This window comes from Pectinophora gossypiella, chromosome 25 (assembly GCF_024362695.1).
Source record: "Pectinophora gossypiella chromosome 25, ilPecGoss1.1, whole genome shotgun sequence".
Lineage (NCBI taxonomy): Eukaryota > Metazoa > Arthropoda > Insecta > Lepidoptera > Gelechiidae > Pectinophora > Pectinophora gossypiella.
The window spans coordinates 6837813-6857804 of NC_065428.1; the positions used below are offsets into that span (position 1 = coordinate 6837813).

General features: G+C 38.5%; 2 protein-coding genes across 2 annotated transcripts in view; both read right to left on the reverse strand.

Moving 5' to 3' along the window:
* The window catches only part of LOC126378123 (sex peptide receptor), a 366368-nt gene that overhangs the window by 72874 nt on the left and 273502 nt on the right, over positions 1–19992 (reverse strand). The window lies entirely within an intron of this gene.
* On the reverse strand, positions 841–5078 carry LOC126378007 (uncharacterized). Its single transcript, XM_050026028.1, has 4 exons — positions 4661–5078; positions 3290–4366; positions 1770–2143; positions 841–888 (listed from the first exon to the last, which is right to left on the reverse strand). The coding sequence occupies exons 1-4, from the start codon at positions 5001–5003 to the stop codon at positions 841–843; spliced, it is 1842 nt and encodes a 613-aa protein (XP_049881985.1). The 5' UTR covers positions 5004–5078.

Below are 19992 nucleotides of genomic sequence, written 5' to 3' on the forward strand. Positions count from 1 at the left end.
GGAAATACATTCGTGATACGTGCCATAGGCCAATATAAGGGTTGTGTATTGTCATTACATAATATTACAAGACTACCAATAGTAACATTAGGCATATCTTTACGCCATTTAGGCCTACATTGAAGTAGGTTTAAATAATTCCTACTCCAGTATTTCCAAAACAGTTGTTTCATATTGACCGCAATTGACCAGAACTTTAACAGATTTATACGAGTGTTACTTACATCACGCTCTGGGTAAGTATTTAATGGTGCACCCGTGAGGAAATGCCCTGGTGATAAGAATGAGAAGTCGTTTGGGTCAGCCGTCACTGCAGTCAATGGACGAGAGTTCAATACTCCTTCTATTTCCGTCAATACGGTATTTAGTTGTTCATAAGTAAGCAAGGCTTTACCTACCACACGTTTTAGGTGGTGTTTGGCGCTCTTAACGCCACTCTCCCACAGGCCACCGAAGACTGGGCTGTAGCTGGGAATAAAGTTAAAAGAAATGCCACGCTCCGAGGCGTATGTGCAAACCTGATCCTGGTGAACCTTATTAGTGTGTAAGCGATACAAATCATGTAATTGATTCCTTGCCCCTTTGAATGTGGCGCCGTTGTCGCAGTAGACGTCGCTGGGCAGGTTCCGTCTCGCTATGAAGCGCTTGAAACAAGCCAGGAAGGTTTCCGTGGTAAGGTCAGACGCGAGCTCTATATGAATCGCTTTTGTCACGAAGCAGACAAATATAACAATGTAACCCTTTCCTATAATAGGCTTCCTTATGCGGCTGTTTTTGACAGAGACCGGACCAGCGAAGTCTATCCCGACCTTTTGAAATGGGCGGCACGCTGTTATTCGTTCAGCAGGCAAGGAACCCATCAATTGAGCTGACGCGGAGGCTTTCAGTCTGAAACATGTGACACATTTATGAATTACCTTCTTTACAGTGCGCAATCCATCAATTAACCAAAATCGTTGTTTCAGAGAAGTTAAGACTAACTTTTGCCCCGCATGAAGCAGCTTTAAATGTTCATCTCGAATTATTAAGTCAGCAATTTCAGAACCTTTAGGTAGTATTGCAGGGTGTTTTGCATTGTATGGCATAGAGGCATTATGCAGTCGGCCACCAACCCTAAGTATGCCATTACCATCTAAGAAAGGGGTCAAAGGTGTTAAGGAACTACCAGTTAGCTGTCGTTGATTAGATGAACATTTAATTTCACTTTCATAAAAATGATGTTGTTCGTTTTTCACAATCAATAATAAGGCTTTATGAAGTTCGGCTGTAGACAAAAAACCTGTTTGCTTAACAGCGCCTTTTTTGAGATTGTTACAAAAACGTAGAATGTAAGAAAATACACGTGACATTTTATTGATATTAGAAAACTTTTTAAGCTTTTCGTACACATTTGTGTCTAATGTAGTAGTTGTATTACATACAACTTTATTGTCGCTACATTTGACCTCAGGTAAGTATGTAGGCATGTCAAGTATAGATTGAAAATTATAGTCCTTGTTATGCAAAAACAAAGGACCATTCCACCATAAATGGTGGTCTTTCAGCTCTTGTGGCTGTAGGCCTCTGCTGAGGCAATCTGAAGGATTTTCAGCAGTGTTAATGTATTGCCATGAACAACTATGTGTAAGCTCCTGAATTGCTCTGACTCTATTTGCAACATAAGTTTGCAATTTTGTCGCGTCGGTTTTTAGCCACGCTAGGACAATTTGAGAATCAGAGAAGAGGTAAGTGTCATGTACATTAATCTTTTTAATAAGTGTATTATATACCTTTACAGACAATTCCGAGAGAAGCAGCGCAGCATTCAATTCTAGCCTGGGCACAGTCAGCTGTTTCCTGAGCGGGTTTACCCTGGACTTGGAGCATAATAATTCAAGACGAATGTTACCTTGTGCGTCGATAGAGCGCAAGTAGAGGCAGCAACCGTATGCTACTGATGAAGCGTCAGCAAACCCTATAAGTTGGTGGACAGCTATACCTTGTGTCGTCACACATCGAGGCACTTTAATTGGCTCCATGAGTGATAAATCATGTGAGAAATCGACCCACATCTTACGTAGGTTTTCTGGCGGAATGGAGTCCCAGTCTGTTTCACTAAGCCACAGTTGTTGCATGATGACTTTCGCACGAACAAGTATAGGCCCTATTAGACCCAGGGGATCATAGAACTTACTAATATAACTTAATATGTCCCTCTTAGTATCATGAGTGCTTTTGTATGGCTCTGGGCAGGCAGTTTTGAACAGATCGTCCTTCACGTCAAAACTCACCCCTAATGTTTTTACTGACATATCATTGTGCAGTTCGACCTCTCCAAAATAACGACTATCCACTGGTATAGTTTGAAGTAACGCAGTGGAGTTGGAGGCCCATTTGTGTAAGTAAAAACTTCCCAGTTCAAGTAGCCCTACTAATTCAGCTTTCATTTGTAAAAGTTCGCATTCGGTCTTGCTAGTCACCAGCACATCATCCACATAGGTGTTATTTATTAAGATAGCAGAGGCCAATGGAAATTGGTCTTTATATCTTGTGGCAAGCTCTATAAGGCATCTTGTGGCTAGATATGAGGATGACTTGAGACCATATGTTACTGTGCTCAGCTGTATGCATAGAATGTCTTTTTCAGGAGACTCTCGCCATAAAATGTTTTGAAGAGACCGTTGTGATGGATTTAATTGAATGCATCTAAACATCTTTTGAATGTCACAAATAAAGAAATAGGCCTCTAATCTGAATGATATTAAGATTTCAAAAAGTTCTTTTTGGACTACTGGGCCATTCATTAATAGATCATTTAAAGAGATTTTATTATTTGTACGCATGGAGCCATCAAACACTGTTCTTAATTTTGTTGTTCGACTGCTCTCGTTTATAACTGCATGGTGTGGGAGAAAGAAAACAGGATCTTTGCTAAGATCATAGCTGTTTATATCAATATATTCACCATGTTTTAATTCAGTGTACTGATCAATGAACTTTTTGTATTCTCTGAAAAGAACTGGATTTTTTTGCAGTTTCTTTTCTAAATTAATGAATCTTTGTAGTGCCTGATTAAAAGAATCTCCCAGTTCAGAATTAATTTGCTCTAAAGGGACTTTAGTTGGCATAGTGACTAGGAATTTATTATTTTCAAGCCTAGTGGTCTCCTGAAAAAGCTTTTCACAATAATCCTGTTCAGGTACTTGCTCTGGGAAGATTTCAGGTACTTTTTCTGCCCTCCAAAATGCACTCATGTTTTCATTTAAGCTAGTACTACATTCCTGACAAAATAAGGATATAACCTGGTTACTGGATGTAGTAGGCGTGCCTGTACTGCCGGCGACGACGTGACCGAAAGACGTGTGTAGTATTGATGGCTGCTCAGGACTGGCTGCACCCGGACCGCAAGCAGAACGCTGGCTGCTTGTAGTGGCGGCTCCTTCAAGGGGCGTCAGGAGGACCTGAAAAAATATGTCAGCTCCAAGCAATAGGTGCACATCTCCAGGTTTATAAAAGCACGGGTCGGCAAGTTGGCAGTTTGATGGCAGTGCAATGGATGATAAGTCGACATGAGTTTGTGGCAATTTGGAGGTTATCGTTTTTACCACATGACAGTTGACATTTATCTTGAATGGATAAACAGTGGAATGAACCTCAAGGTTTATACATTTGTCAACAGACTTTTCATGGTTAGTAATGCCTATTATAGTAGTATTAGATTTAGTGGGACTCACTTGTAATAAATCGACTACCCGTTGTGTTACAAAAGAAGCTTGCGACCCACTGTCAAGCAGAGCCTTGGCGTAAATGATTGTGCCTGACTGAGAAATAAGTTTAACTCTTGCAGTAGGCAACAATACCTGACCCTGAGTGGTGCTGGAGAGCAGTGTGACAGACGGAGTAGTTTGTGAGTCAATACCATGCAACAATGTGTTGTGTTCCTTTTTACACTCTGCACATTTAAAATGATATTTGCATTTGCGCTTATGTTGGGACAAACAAACTTTACATATTTTGTTGTCTAATGCAAACTCTAAGCGCTTGTTTGGTGCAGCAAGTTTGAAGTTGGGACATTGAAATAATTTGTGCTGGGATGACTTACAGTAAGAACATGCAGCAGAAGCAGAGGGTGTTGCTACAGCATGGCTAACAAGGCGTTGCGGGCGCGTGTTCTGGACAGGAATGTTGTCGTTGGTTTCTAAAGCCAACGCTCGCCGCTCTAAAAACTCTGTCAGCTCCACAACTGTTGGCAGAGACTTGTTGTCGCGCTCCATCTTGAAAGCCCGGCTTGTCAGCATGTCTAATTTGCGTAGCACAATACATACGATGATGCTGTCCCATATGGGCTCACCCAGGTTTTTTAATGCTGCCAGATGCTGCTTGACTTCTGAAATAAGATTATGAAGATTTGAAGGTGTTGATCGAGTCATCGTTGGCATGTCCAGTATGGCATGTATGTGTTCATGAACTATTTTTGTTTTGATGTCAAATCGTTCTTTGAGTAATCGAAGAGCCTCTACATAACTGGTATCGTTCATCGGCAAGTTATTTATAAGAGCCTGGGCTTCGCCCGATAACGCGCCCTTTAAATAATAAAATTTCTGAACCGGAGACAATGAGTTGTCCTTGTGGATCATGGCCGTGAAGATTTCTATGAATTCGTAGTACTCGGTGTACTTACCAGTAAATGTAGGAATAACTACGTTCGGTAGCTTTATCCGTGATGTTGAGCACGCCGCGTTGCCGCCTTGTAAACTGTTTAAAACAAGGTCGAAATTTGCCAACAAATCGAGGTATGTTTCTTCCACGTCCGCCTGGTCGTCATTATCCTGTGGGTCGACTGCTAGAATCTGCGCGCACAGACTATTATAGTCTGCGTAAACCTCCTTTAAGTGCTGCCGTTTAACTTTAATTTTTTCGACCGGCATTTTCGTATAAGATTCCTCACTATACGAATTTTTCAAACGCGTAATTGCGCCTTTGCAGCGACCTCGGCTTGCTACTAACACTTTTATATCTGCCATAGTGACGAGATTAAATCGTATAAAACTGTTAAAGCTTAACTCTGGTTCAATTGCAATCAATATGAAAACAAAACAAACTCGATTTCTTGTAACAGAACAGTGGCGTCTAAAATGGCGACGTGTAAAAATTTCACAAACAATAAAATATAGAACGTATGAATGAATGAATGACAATTGACAACTATATAAAAAAAAAACCTTTTTTTTTTTTTTTTTTGATCAACGTATGATACAAATTACGGACAAGCGTGAACACACATCGAATGAATGACTACGACTACCGTGACGTTTACGAATGAATGACTTATTATTATTTTTTTTTTGTAGAATTAAAGAATTAATGTTCATGAATGAATTAGGTATGTTAGAAAACTACGTAAAAACTCACTTAATAGTTCCTTATACTATATAATAATATACTCGTTATTGATGTCACGTTAGCCCGTTACTCCTGATGAAGTCCCTTGCAGGTCCGGTTGACTGGTTCGCCAACTGTTGTAGTCCAGCATGCCAAATTAATCATCCCAACTGTTAACTTTGTTGCTTCCTTGTATACATATCGCGCCATACCCGACGAAAGTTTTCTTGCGTCGTGATCCTTGCAGGCTTGGTTGACTGGCTCCCCAGAGTTGTTACAGTCTCAGGCTGAATACATCTTCGCAGCCGTTTTTGTTCGCTACTTTCTGGCGCACATAGTGTAGCCGTGGTTCGCGCCTCACCCGACGAGAATTGTATTGCGCCGTGATGGCGGCGTACGGCGTTATCGCGTGGCCTCGCGTCTTCAAAGCGACGAATGTCCCGCAAACCCTTCTTAAAATGCACCAATCCACAGGTTGCTAGTTTCTTTTCGAAGGACCATGTTGGGGTCTGCGGTTGGTCGTATTTAAAGACGTTGTTGAAAGTATTAGAAAAATATTTATTTTCTTGCACACGACATGTTACATCTTGATGGCGTTGAAGGAGGAAGAGAGAGCGATTTTAAAGTTGCCACAATAATAAAAAAAATAATATTTTATTGTTGGTGTTGCCAACAATGGCCTTTAGAGATCATTTTAGTGATAAGAAAGGCGTTAGAGTGGCTTTGTTAATATTGAGAGTGGCTTTATTTTTTACCGACTTCATAAAAAGGTAGATACCACTATGATACCGCATTAATAAGGTTTCGTAACAGCTAGGAAACAATTAACGCGTAACACGCAATGCTGAACATGTACAGCAACGTTGCACAACAGCGCGCGACGTTGCCAGCTGAAGCGCAACATTTTGTACGGCTTGTTGTTTGTTTAGTTAGAGAACAAAGTTAGTTGACCATCAATTGTTGTCGAGTGGAGACGTGACGCGCTACAATTGGGTCGTGTACGAGGTTCAAGATAAATTATGAAATTCTGATTATTAAATAAAGGCAGATTTGAAACTAACGAAAAACATTTTCTTTTTTCTATTTAACTTGTTTATGAATTTTAATCAAGAAAAACGTAATAATAAGTTCGACATTTTATCACGTTTGTCTATAACGTCATAGCGTGCTTTTTCATACAATTTCCCTAGTAATTTCGTGTTTTGACGATTAGTAAAAAGTAACTGATTTGACTAGTTGGAAACTAGCCTATACTAGTCCCTCTGGCAACATGTCGACGGCAGACGTGTAGTAGATGCGTAGACAGACGACGTTGTTAAACAAAAGTTCCGCGCTAACTTTCAACATGTACGGCAACGTTGCACAACAGCGCGCGACGTTGCCAGCTGAAGCGCAAAATGTCTCGCGGCTTGTTGTTTGTTTAGTTAGACAGCATCGTTAGTTGAGCATCAATTGTTGTCGAGTGCGCACGTGATGACATGTTGTCGACGACGCTAGACAGATAACGTTATTAAACAAAAGTTCCCCGCTAACTTTCAACTTGTAGGTCTTCTTATTCTATCGTGTGGGTTGTGAGGCGGAGTACCAACCTCATCCCTGGTGTCAGGGTTACTATTGAGCCGTCAAAGGCCCCTGACTTGGCTCATGTATCGACTATTTACTTACATCAGTAAGCAGTAACCGGGACCAACGGCTTAACGTGCCTTACGAAGCACGGATCATCTTACTTCCGGACATTCAGGTGATCAGCCTTACGTATATTGTCCTAACCAAACTAGGGACCACAAAGTCATTTTTGTGATATATCACCGGGAATCGAACCCAGGACCTCTGGATCGTGAGCCCAACCCTCAACCACTGGGCCCCGGAGGTCATTATAGGTCAGATGTCGCGCGCCAAATGTTGCCAAGTGGAAACGCGGCTTAAAGCTGAAGGTTTGCCTGAGCGTTCTCCCAAGCATTACTTCCGAGATTTTCTGCGGCAAATCTACAATAAGTCACGTCAAAAAGGCGACTTCAAAAAACTAAAATTTGCATCTCGGCACTGACTTAGGATTTCTGTTAAATATTTTCTTAAGTTTTGTGTTAATTATTAGTCATATCACTCTTCATCATCAGGCCTCATACATCTTTTCCAGATGATTTATACAGTGTCTAAGACACTTTTTTACTTTTTCAGTTAACTATACCACTATCATATCATTTTAAAATTTGATAGTATAATATTAATGTTTCCACGCTTAAACCTCTGCACCTTTTTAGATGAAATTTGTCATGGATAGAGTTTGATATGGCTGGATGTCGATAAAATCCAAGATCGTCAGAAGTGGAAAACCTTGGAAGAGGCCTACGTCCAAAATTGGATATGAATTTAGGCTGATATAGATAGATAGAGAATTTGAAACACAGGGAAAAACGTAGGATAGTTTTTATGTCGGAAATCGGTCTTTAAGGGGAGTGGAAAAAAATTACCGGGCTTAATTGCGGGCAGAAATCTAGTTTTATAACATTTACTTGATGGTTTTTTCTTGATTTCCAATATCTCTCACTGTTTGTTTTGGACGCAAAATGTGATTATTATTTATTCAACAATCTAAGGGTCTGAATGCCATTCAGGGTATCAAATTCCTTTCAAATTGCGAAAATGTTTTGCTTTTTCCCCACTTTGATTCAAGGGTGATTGGGTTTGATTGAGGGCTGTTTTGATTCAATCTATTTTACGAATCTTGTAGACATAAATGTTCGCTGGCGTTTAATAAGAAGAATTCATTACGTATATTATTTACTTATTTTATATTACACGTGTTATCTGAAGTCGACTTTATAGATAATTGATGTCACGTGGTTTCCAGAATATGTGCCCGGTTAATGGCAATAGGCTCGCGTCTTTATACATGGGACTTAAACAGGTGGCGAGGACTTAGTGTATATATTGATACACTAACTATCAATATGTGGCAAGGAGTTAGTGTATATTGATACACTAACTATCAATATGTGGCAAGGAGTTATTGTATATTGATACACTCATCAACAATTTAAGAGCCACGTTCTTGTCGGTGTAGCATTTTCCATTCCAGTCTATCAAAGGCCAATTCCTTGACTTCCCTATAAGAGACGACGTTAACCTTTTCTTTAATCTGTTCCATGTAAGCTCTTCTTGGTCTTCCCCTTCCTCCATACATTGTTAGTGTATATTGATACACTAACTATCAATATACACTAACTCCTCGCCACCTATGTTCTGGAAACCGGGCACATATTCTGGAAACTATGTGATATCAATTAGTGTATGTAATTACACATTCTGCCTATACCTTTGGGGATACAAGCGTGATGCTGTATTAAGACTTGTATTAACAAACACCCGGCAAAGTTTATTAAAGGTATTGTGGATTAAAAAGAAGAAAAATAAGGGAAATCCTAAGAGATAATGGGTTTTCTAAAGAAACTTTAATGTCAAACAGACTATGGTGGGTAACCGCAGCTGCTTAATAGGCCAGATATAGATGATAACCTAGTTTTCATAAAATTTAAGTTTTTCTTCTTCTATCGTGTGGGTTGTGAGGTGAATTACCAACCTCGTCAACCCTGGTGTCAGGGTTATTATTGAGCCGCTAAAGGCCCCCGACATGACTCGTGTAACGACTACGTACTTACATCAGTAAGTAGTAACCGGGACTAACGTCTTATCGTACCTTACGAAGCACAAAAAAAAGAAATTTAAGTTTTATGATAATACCACTGAGAGAGAATGGTACACTGACTGTAAGTCACTGTACACTGGCTTGCTTCTCAACATTAACTTTTTACTAAACGTTAAAAAACGAAATTGTTTGAAAAAGCACACATCATACGTCGATAGAAAAACGTAACAAAATGTCGGACTTATTATTATGACGCGTTTCTTGATTAAAATTCATAAATAAGTTAAATAGAAAAAAAGAAAATGGCTTTCGTTAGTTTTAGATCTGTGCTTATTTAGTGATCACAATGTAATATAATGCAATGTAATGTTGTAATGTGTGAGCAATAATTTATCTTGAACTTAGTACACAACCCATTTTTTGCTATTGCAATAATTAATTAAATAAATAAATAAAAAATAAATAATAATAAAAATAAAATAAAATATTCTTTTTATTTTGTTTTGTTTTGTTTGTTTGTGACTCAATGCGTGTATACAATTTTTTTTTATAAATATTTTGCTTGTTTTCTAAAAGATTATCTCATTTTATAGAAATATTATGTCACTGATTGCTGTTTGCATTCCGCTCTTACTTTTATATGCGCCAATGTCAAATAGCAACTTTTTAGACGAATTGGGTCGTGTACCAGGTTCAAGATAAATTATGAAATTCTGATTACTAAATAAACACAAATGTGAAACTAACGAAAAGCATTTTCTTTATTTTATTTAACTTAGTTATGAATTTTAATCAAGAAACACGTCATAATAATAATAAGTCCGACATTTTTTTACGTTTTTCTATGACGTCACAGTGTGCGTTTTCATACAAATTCCATAGTAATTTCGTGTTTTGACGTTTAGTAAAAAGTAACTGATTTGACTAGTTAGAAACTATAGTCCGGCAATCTCGTGCGCGACCCTCCTGCGGGGCGACAGACGGTGGCGGGGACGGGGTAGCTAAGATGTCAGCGGGTAGCAGGTGGTGTAGCGGGGAAGGGAAACGCGTCAAGTACGGCAGTCTCGGCCGCGCAGCCGAAGCGGCAACACGTGCTTGATAATCTGTACTACTTTGAGGGCGACGCACACGAGATTAATATCTGAGGATGAGTGAGGCGATCTTAAGACAACTTAAGGAGGTTGTACATAAATAATGAATGAGCAAAACACGGAGAAATCAAAGAGAAGTGACGAAGAATATCAAACGGAGAGTGAAAATGAAAGCGATATGGAAATTGATTTATAATAAAACAATCTATTAATATTTTAGTTTTCCTAATAATTGGTCGTCAAGCATAATAATAAAAATAAAATAAAATAGTTCTATCTTTTTATTCACTCCTACATATATTACGTCACAAGTAAGTACAACTTATTGCAAGATTTATCCTGGCACACTTCTCTACGTGTGCAGCCGTGTTCTAGAATGTCAAGATGATGACGCGCTACCCCGTCCCCGCCACCGTCTGTCGCCCCGCAGGAGGGTCGCACACGAGATTGCCGGACTATAGCCTATTGCTCGCTTTTTTAGATGAATTGCTTCGCTGTGGCCTTTTTAAACCCCTAGATTACGGTCGTGGGTTTACGTTTGTATTTTTAAAACCGCCGCGTTTGCTGCTTATCGGCTGTCGACGTTACCTTCATCCCGTTATCAAGCAACTTCTGGTCGGCAGAGGACTCAATTAAACCAAGTTTTATGTTAATTAACCATTCGTGAACTTTGAACTATAATAATTCAATCACAAGGTGAGTTTGGAGTGTTTGAAGTGGAAAGGTTGTGGTCTAAGGTTGTGGGTTGTGGTCTTAGGTTGTGTGGGTGACTGGCCTTTGCTATTGGGTCTACTCGAGCGAATAAGATTGGGTTTATGTTTTATTTCAATATATATATATCGGGACAATTAGAAGTTGCTTTGAAGAAATTGTTGTAGAGCAATAAGGTCGTATGTTAAATTAAATGTCCCTTTAGTATTATCAAATCAAATCAAATCAAATATACTTTATTGCACAGAACTAAAAATTCAACAATCAGACAAAACACATGAATACAGTACAATTTTTTATAAACTCAAACCTATTTTCCACCGGGGTAAACAGAGACTATGGAATTATACTTCGATCCTGACACGTCACACTTGTCTTCCTCCACATTCATCAATCGTTTCGTACACGCACGCCGGTTCCAAGAAGATTAGATGGACATCCCCAATTTGGTAAATAAACGTTCACCCCCACCAACCCGCAGTGGAGCAGCGTGGTGGAGTATGCTCCATACCCTCTCCGGTTGATTGAGAGAAGGCCTGTGCCCAGCAGTGGGACGTATATAGGCTATTTATGTTATGTATGTTAGAAGCGTTGGGATGTGAAAAAAAGTGTAATTAAAAAAAGTTAAAAAAATCCTTTCATCAAAAAATGTACATATTTATTCATCTTATAATTGTTTTTTTTTTGTTCTTCTTAAAAGAGGATTGTGTTCTTATCAGCCAATCTTCTTATTTCCTTACAAAGTACAACGGCTATTTAGTCCGAAACAATATGGTGCCAGAATGGAAATGGAATAGACAAAATAATCTGCAAGTATTTTTAAGAGCACTTTCCGGGGTTTTGGACGTAAAAAAACTAATTTCCTTCTTGTAACATTGTCTTTGGTTAAGGACTTTTTGGCGGGAACGGAAACGCGATAATCTAAATAATTAATACGAAGTGGTGTTTTGTGGTTGATCGCATTAAGTTAGTCGGAAAACATTCGCAATATCGGAATATTCAAAAAACAAAGTGTACCTATTTATTTTCGTTTCGTGCCAACAAGCCGCTTCGTAACTCAAAAGTTTATGTGAACTTTGGGGTTCGGAGTAGGAGTCTGCTCCAAGGGTGGGGGCTTAGGTTTCATCATTCATCGTCATCACCTTTCATCATTTCATTAACATCATCAAGAAAAAAAGTACATAAGACATGGCTGTATGGGCATGGTTTCCTTTGCCTTGCCCTTCGGGGAAAACAAAAAAAATAATAATATTTGGTTTATTGAAAATCTTGGTCCTTTTCCTTATACAGGGAATTAAGGAAGAATAATACTTAGACAAAATACTAAATAGGTTGTAATTAGCTTTATAAGGTAAAAAATAAGAACCTTTTCTTGTAATATTTTTGTGAAAGAAAATAATAATTATGTTTTTAGTAAAAAAGTAAAGTAATATCTTTATTTCCTGTGCAGAATACATTAAAATAATAAGCCTTCCAAAAAGATGCGCAAGTTATTGTTTGTAGAGGCTGAACCATTCGGGCGAGTCGTCTAAAAAATATAAAAAGTGTTAACTCGCCCGCAGGCCAAGTATTAATCGGGCGACTTGCCACTTAACCCAATTTTTTTCACAATTCCGAAGTCAAAATCTATATTGCCCTCGTAATGGCATCATTAACAGAACCTTTCTGAAAAGACTTGCGTCGTCAGCCATTATATTTGAGAAAATCTGCGTGAAAAGACTCGGTGAAAAATGACATAAAATGCCATGAAAGATGTGCTGGGCAGTGTGGGCAAGTCAGAACATAATTAGGACACAAATGGTACGCGAAATGTTGTTAATTTAGGTACTACGTTTTCTGAAGGCTGACTTCTTATCGATACTATTTCAATCCTCTCCTCTCGTGTGGGTTGTTAGGTGGAGTTCCAATCTGTTTTCAATCGGGTCATCAGCCTGCAGTGGCAGCCCAGACCCGATTGAAAACAGAAAATCTATCTAATACAAAGGTATCACCTTTGTATTTATTTCGGCTAACTAGCCGAAGGCCAATTACTGGCTTCCACATATAAACGTATACGTAACGTATACGTAACGTATACGTTAAAAGGCTTTTCAGAAAACCTTCCGCCTTCGTGGTCTGGCGTTTAGAGCGTTGGGCTCACGATCTGGAGGTCCGGATTCGATTCCCGATGCTGTCGAAATCACTTTGTAAAGCAGGAAGGACGTCTCCTTCTTCTTCTATCGTGTGAATTGTGAGGTGGATTACCAGCCCCATCAACTCTGGTGTCAGGGTTACTATAGAGCCGCAAAAGGCCCCTGCCATTATTCATGTAACGACTATTTTCTTACATTAGTAAGTAGTTACCGAGACCAACGGCTTAACGTGCCTTCCGAAGCAGGGATCATCTTACTTTTGGACAATCAGGTGATCGGCCTGTAATGTCTTAACCAAACTAGGGATCACAAAGTAATTTTTGTGACATTTCCTCACCGTAATTCGAACCCGGAGCTTCCGGATTGTGAGCCTAACGCTCAACCACTGGACTACGGAGGCTGTTATGATCATACTAAGGTTTTTAACTTTCTTATGATAAGGAGAGATCTCCTTTAATGATAGTCGATATTTGTTTTTTTTTTTGCCCTGCAGGTTATATGCACAAAACGGAGTTTTAATATACTATTGCGGAGCTCCGTGCGTCGTAAAGTTTGCGGACGAGTGGAGTGGTAAGTTGTAGTATGAACTATTTGCTCATACTTCTATGGCGCGCGTTTGACGCTCATTTTAGCCCTTTCAACCTCTCTTTTCTATTCTCTATCTATTCCGTGAAAAAATGTATACAGTGTGCAGTTTTTCGGACCCGACAAACTTTAGGGGTGGATTCTACTAGTAATTTCATCGAGAAAACACTCCCATATGTGGGGTCAAATCTCAATATTATAGAAATGGCGGCCATTTTAACATTTTAGATTTTCTTCTTCTTCATAAAACATCATATCTCGAGATTTAAAGGCCTTACGGACATGAAATAAAATGCTTTTATCTGCAAAAAGTCGCCTATATCGAATAAAAATATCCACAACTGCTAAAAAGGTACATAAAATAAGTTAAAAGCAAGTAATCTCATTTTTTTTGTAAAAAAAACAAAGTTTTATTGAAATTTCACCCCATATATGGGGGTGTTTTTTCGATGAAATTACTCGTAGAATCCACCCTTAAAGTTTGTCGGGTCCGAAAAACTACACACTGTATATAAAATCACACAAATTTCCCCTTGGAGTTTACGAAGACTACGGAGTTCCGCAAATAAATACAATACAAAAAGTCGACACAATTAGTCCTTGAAGAATCACCCTGCAAAAAGTATCGACTAGTTAAAGTTGTTCAGTGACTAAACAAAGGAATGAAACGAAGCCTTTGATTGCTCTCTCGACGAGGTTAACTAATTATCGGGAGCCATTTAGCGATCGATTAAGTAATTTAGTAGAGCTGGGGTTAGCCAAGCTTCTCTAACGTATTGATCGCACAACGATAATGTACTGTACAAATACAAATATACTTTATTGCACCAAAATAAAAAGAAATAATTACAAAAAGACTCTTAACTAAGTACATGGCAAATGGCGGCCTTATCGCTTAAAGCGTTTTCTTCCAGACAACCATAAGGTGAGGAAAAATGTAAAAATTTAAAGATTGCGGGTACAAACTATAAGTACAACTTACCAATAAATACACGCAAATAAATATATAACATACATACAAATATATAAATACCTAACCTATATATCTATACATAAACCTACTTATGTACGTAAATAGTACACACAAAATATCTAATAATAAGCAACTCAAGAGCCACAGAATATGAATAACACTACAACACACTTCATTACAAAACAGAACCATTAACAATTTTAAAAAAAGAAAAAGATTAAGTCATTAATTTTACTGTAGCAGAGTACAAACTCTGCACGTACTGGCCTTTCCTTCTTACCGTAAATTATTTTAAATTTAGAAATTCTCATTCCATTCCACAAATCATTTTATTCTACGCTGACGCATTGGTCAGGGACCTTGATAAGTAAGTACTGTTTAGCTCTGGCCGTGCCCACTAATTTTAATTTGAGAAAATTTGCGTGAAATGTCTCGGTGACAATCAGGTGATCAGCCTGTAATGTCCTAAGCAAATTATGGACCATAAAGTATTTTTTGTGATATGTCCCCAACGTGTAGCATTGACATACAAATACTTGGCCGAACAAATGAAGAGCTCTGAGGGCTTTCAATCTACACACCTAAACGTATACAGGGTGATAATGACATGATACTTTGGTATTTTCCGTCGCAAATGTCTCTCTCTTTATTTAAGAGCTGCGCTCTTGTCGGTGGAGTAATCGCCATTACTCCATAGATAGGGCGTGTAGAACGGTGGTTGCCCCAATCGCCTTCCGTTCCGCAGTACACCGACCAATTTCTCAATCGGTGATGTTCGCAAATGTATGGAACTGAAAATACTTAATAAAAAAACACTAAAAGTTTGATGAATTTTCCGGCAGGAAATCCCACTTGATATCAACTCAGAATCATGGTCTGAATCATAACCCTCAGTATTCGTTACGATGTCACTAACACCCAATATTACTCCTTTGATGTGTTGCAAGAGTATCAAAAAGCCGGTTAACAGCGTTACCGCGAGAGGGTTAACCATCAGTTATAACAGCGTTACCACGTGTGAGACAGAAACGGTAACTAGTGATGTTCTAGTGTCGATATAATTATGTTGAAATAATTCACCACTATCACGTTGGTCTAACTGAAAGCTCGGTGAGGTGTGGGTACATAGTTCATCTTGCGATGGATATACGTCTGACTACCCCAAATGGTATACAGGGTGTTAGTGACATCGTAACGTAAACTTTGAGGCATGATTCAGACCATGATTCTGAGTTGATATCAAGTAGAATTTTCCATCGCAAAAGAGTGGAACTGAAAATAAAAAAAAGCACAAATATTTTCATAATTTTCCGATAGGAAATCCTACTTGATATCAACTCAGAATGATGGTATGAATCATCTGTAAGTACTTGTACGGCGTGTAAGTGACATCGTAACGAATACTGAGGGGGATGATTCAGACCATAATTCTGAGTTAATATCAAGTGGAATTTTCCGTTGCAAAATGCATGATTCTTTTTTATTAATTTCATTTTTTTTTATTATACTTTAAATTGTACTATGTCACTAACACTCTGTATTGTCGAATATGTCCTAAATCCGTTTTTTTTAAGATTTCTTTCCTTATGTGAGCTTTTGTAATGAGTAGGAGGGTATTTTATACGACAACAATGGCCTAAAAGTTTATAATGAATCCTACAAGAGTACTTAATATAAACGTTAGGAAAATACTTATTTGGAAACTTTTAATTGGTATTTCTACTAGGTAAATGTTGTAGTACCTTTTAAGTAGTTTTTATTATTATGCTGTTATAACTTGCAATCACAAATCTTATGAAGTTTTGAAGAAAATACTCGTATACCGGCGGGGATATCTTGAACAGGGGCCACTTTACTGTGACTGAGTAATCTTGATACTGTCAAGAAACTAAAAAAAACATCATCATCTCCCTAGCATTATCCCGTTTCTCACAGGGTCCGCTTACCGAACCCGAAGATAAGACAGGTCCGGTTTTTTACAGAAGCGACTGCCTGTCTGACCTTCCAACCCACGAAGGCAACACCAGCCCAATAGAAGTTAGGTCACATACCTCCGAAAATGCATTTCTCGGAAATGTGGGTTTCCTCACGATGTTTTTTTCACCGCTGAGCACGTGATAATGATTTATGATCCAAACATGAATTCGAAAACAAATTCGACAATTATTGGTTTAGGCCTGTGCTGAATTCAAAGTGAGAGGCAAGCGTTCTACCACTGGGCTACCACGGGTCTAAAGCATAAAAAACAATGTATTTTTAAAAAGTATTTTATTTGGAAACGTATTATGTTAAGGGGCAGCGTCCTGTCGAACATGATGGATCATCTGTAAGAGCAATAGGCTGATCCCCTATCATCATACGGTTTATCATTATCCACCTTAGGACTATGTATCAAAAGTGGCTGCAAATAGTTTCTTGATTATTTGTAGTTCTGCCCACCCTTTAGGCGAATACGGGCGTGAGTTTATGTATGTATGTATTATGTTTCCCTAAACAACATAAGATTACATGCAATTACATTATATTACATGGGATGATTGAGGGGAAGTCTGTGCCCAGCGTGAGACGTTGATTGGCTATTTATGTTACATTCTATAAACAATAATCCATAGATAAATATGGCCGCCGATTAGACAGTCGATTATTTTGTCCATTCGTAAAGTGTGACTTTTGTGGCGCTTTAATTTCCAGGCTAAGTTTCCAAAATGGCGCTTTAAAAAGTCCTTCATTAACCTTTTAATTTCAGGGTTAACAGGCATGTGCATCTTTTATCTTTGTTTTTGGATCTAAATGATGACCTTTTTTATTACACCCAGACACAACACATCTTCCATCCATTATTATTCTGATCAAAATAAAGAAAAGCAATATACGTAGCAACATAATTCTATACGTTATCTGCTCCAAATATCAAGCAACAATTATTTTTATATATGTTTCTGAAATTGGTCGGTGTGGTGCGGAACGGAAGGCGATAGGGGCAACCACCGTTCTACACGGCCTATCTATGGAGTACTGAAGGCGATTACTCCACCGACAAGAGCGCAGCTCTTAAATAAAGAGAGAGATGCTTCTGCCAGTGCATTATATTTTTAAATAATTATGTACCCGAGTAATGATAAAATGACCGCGGTAATGACCCCCGCGTCAGCTCGTTCCTGGTTCAACAGGTTTCCTTAGCAATAGTGCGCGGTAACGCGGTCAGTATCATCAAAAAAAAAAAAAATCAAAAATATTTATTTCTTTAACAGAGATGGTACATAATAATATTTGCAGTTGTGACCTCCTAGTAAGTGTGAAACACCTGTGTCAGAAGGTCACGCTCCTCCATATCCATAAGTACTTGTTGGTACCAAAAGCCTGAAGTATACCTACATCGTATTATAAGTAAACAATAAAGAAAAATAAATATGAAAACAAACGTGTGTGTGTGTGTGTGTGTGTGTGTGTATGTGTGTTTGTGTGTGTATGTATGTGTCAAGGACACTAATTAGGTCCTCTACACTAATACTAATTAGGGATAAGTGTTATACCAAGTATTCGAAAAGCTTTTCTATTTCCTTATAATCTAATAATTTGAGCCATGCAGTAATCTTTTTTCTACATTCGAATTTAGATAAGAAGTAGATTTCTAGTTTTTCATTGAGTTGGTTATATAAGTGTGCAGATTGTCTATCATATTGTCGTCTCGCAAAACTAGTTTTCACCCTAGCAGCCTGTATAACTTTGCTTTTTATTCTTTTCAATAGATATGAGGGATCTGGTTTAACAGATTGATGTCTTTTGAGAACTGTATATAGAACATAAAGTTTCCTAATTGTTAATATATCACATTCAAGGTACAATAGATCAGTGGAGTATAACCGGGGCTTAAAATACATAACTTTAAGAAGAGCCCTATGAGATCTTTCTGCTACTGCGAATTTCGTTTTCAAGGCACCACCCCATACAGGGATGCAGTAAATAATAATTGACTGAACTAGGGCTGTATAAATAGAGTTAAGTAAGGGTTTTGATGCCAGATGTCGTAGCTTTTTGAAGATACAAATAAACTTCCTGAGCCTACCACTAATCACTTCTAAGTGAATATACCACAACAGATGTTGGTCCAAGTGAATGCCAAGATATTTAACAGAATTAGTTTTGTTAATAGTTGGGCAGGAACACCTATCGTCAGATTTGTTACAGTTGTAATCATGTATTTGTACTTTAAAATCTGATGAAGGTTGCGTAGTTTTATTTATAGTATGACATATGTATTTAGTCTTTTGTGTATTTAAGGTAAGTAAATTAATTTTTAGCCAAAGGTCAACCAAACTAAGTCCACGATGTGTATCTTCTCGAAGTGATTGCCAAGTTTTGCCTGTAAAGACAATAGCTGTGTCATCAGCGTATGAGAATAGTTTAGCATTGTTTATTTGTATGTTGAGCAGGTCATTCATGTAAACAAGGAAAAGAGTAGGCCCAAGAACACTGCCTTGGGGTACTCCAAACTCAATGTCACAGTAGCAACTTGTATACGTCCCAGCTTTAACACATTGCTTCCGCTCTGAGAGATAATCTTTAAAAAGAGCGAGTGGTAAACCTCTTATGCCCATATGTTCAAGTTTTTGTACAAGAATGGGGATGGAGACAGTGTCGAACGCCTTCTTTAAATCTAAAAATACTGTGAGACATTTGTTCATCACCAGCCCATTAACGTCCCCACTGCTGGGGCACGGGCCTTCCCTATGGATGGATAGGGAGATCGGGCCTTAAACCATCACGCGGGCCCAGTGCGGATTGATGGTTATTAACGACTGCTAATGCAGCCGGGACCAACGGCTTAACGTGCCTTCCGAAGCACGGAGGAGCTCGAGATGAAAACTTTTTTTTTTGTGGTCACCCATCCTATGACCGGCCTTTGCGAAAGTTGCTTTACTTCAACAATTGCAGGCCGAGCGCGTTAACCGCTGCGCCACCGAGCTCCTCAACGCGGTCAGTATAATGGACACCTTTGAACCAGGTACGAGAGGGGACGGTATAAGACTGACCTGCAGTGTTTGTGCAATAATTTAAAATGTTTTATAAGAAAATAGGTAGTATCATCTTAAATCTGGACAGCGCCTTCTATATTATTTTTGGGGAACGCAGCCTCGAAAGTACCTCATTAGTAATAAAGAGTTTTTAATGAATTCTTTGATTCGAATCAAATCAAATATACTTTATTGCACAGAACTAAAATTTCAACAATCAGACAAAACACATGAATACAGTACAATTTGGGCGGCCTTATTGCTCTAGACAGAGATTCACTGCGTTAGATGTCATATTTGAATTTCAATAATATTTTTTATCGACAAAATTTTATCGACATTGGAACAGCACTAGTCGGGCAGAGTTGTACGTGTGTATCACGTCTCGAGAGTTCACATGTGGAAATTGTGTTTGAAGTACCTAGGTGTACATTTTAACAATAGAATATTTTATGAAAGAACTGTTTCACTCTGCGCA

Bases quoted from the DNA above. Each gene is read 5' to 3' on its own strand.
- LOC126378007 (XM_050026028.1), bottom strand. From the start codon at position 5,003: ATGGCAGATATAAAAGTGTTAGTAGCAAGCCGAGGTCGCTGCAAAGGC. The intron at 4,367-4,660 runs GTAAGTACACCG...ATCTTATTTCAG, and splicing joins AGTTATTCCTACATTTACTG to AAGTCAAGCAGCATCTGGCA. The intron at 2,144-3,289 runs GTAACCAGGTTA...TGGGTCTAATAG, and splicing joins AGGCACGCCTACTACATCCA to GGCCTATACTTGTTCGTGCG.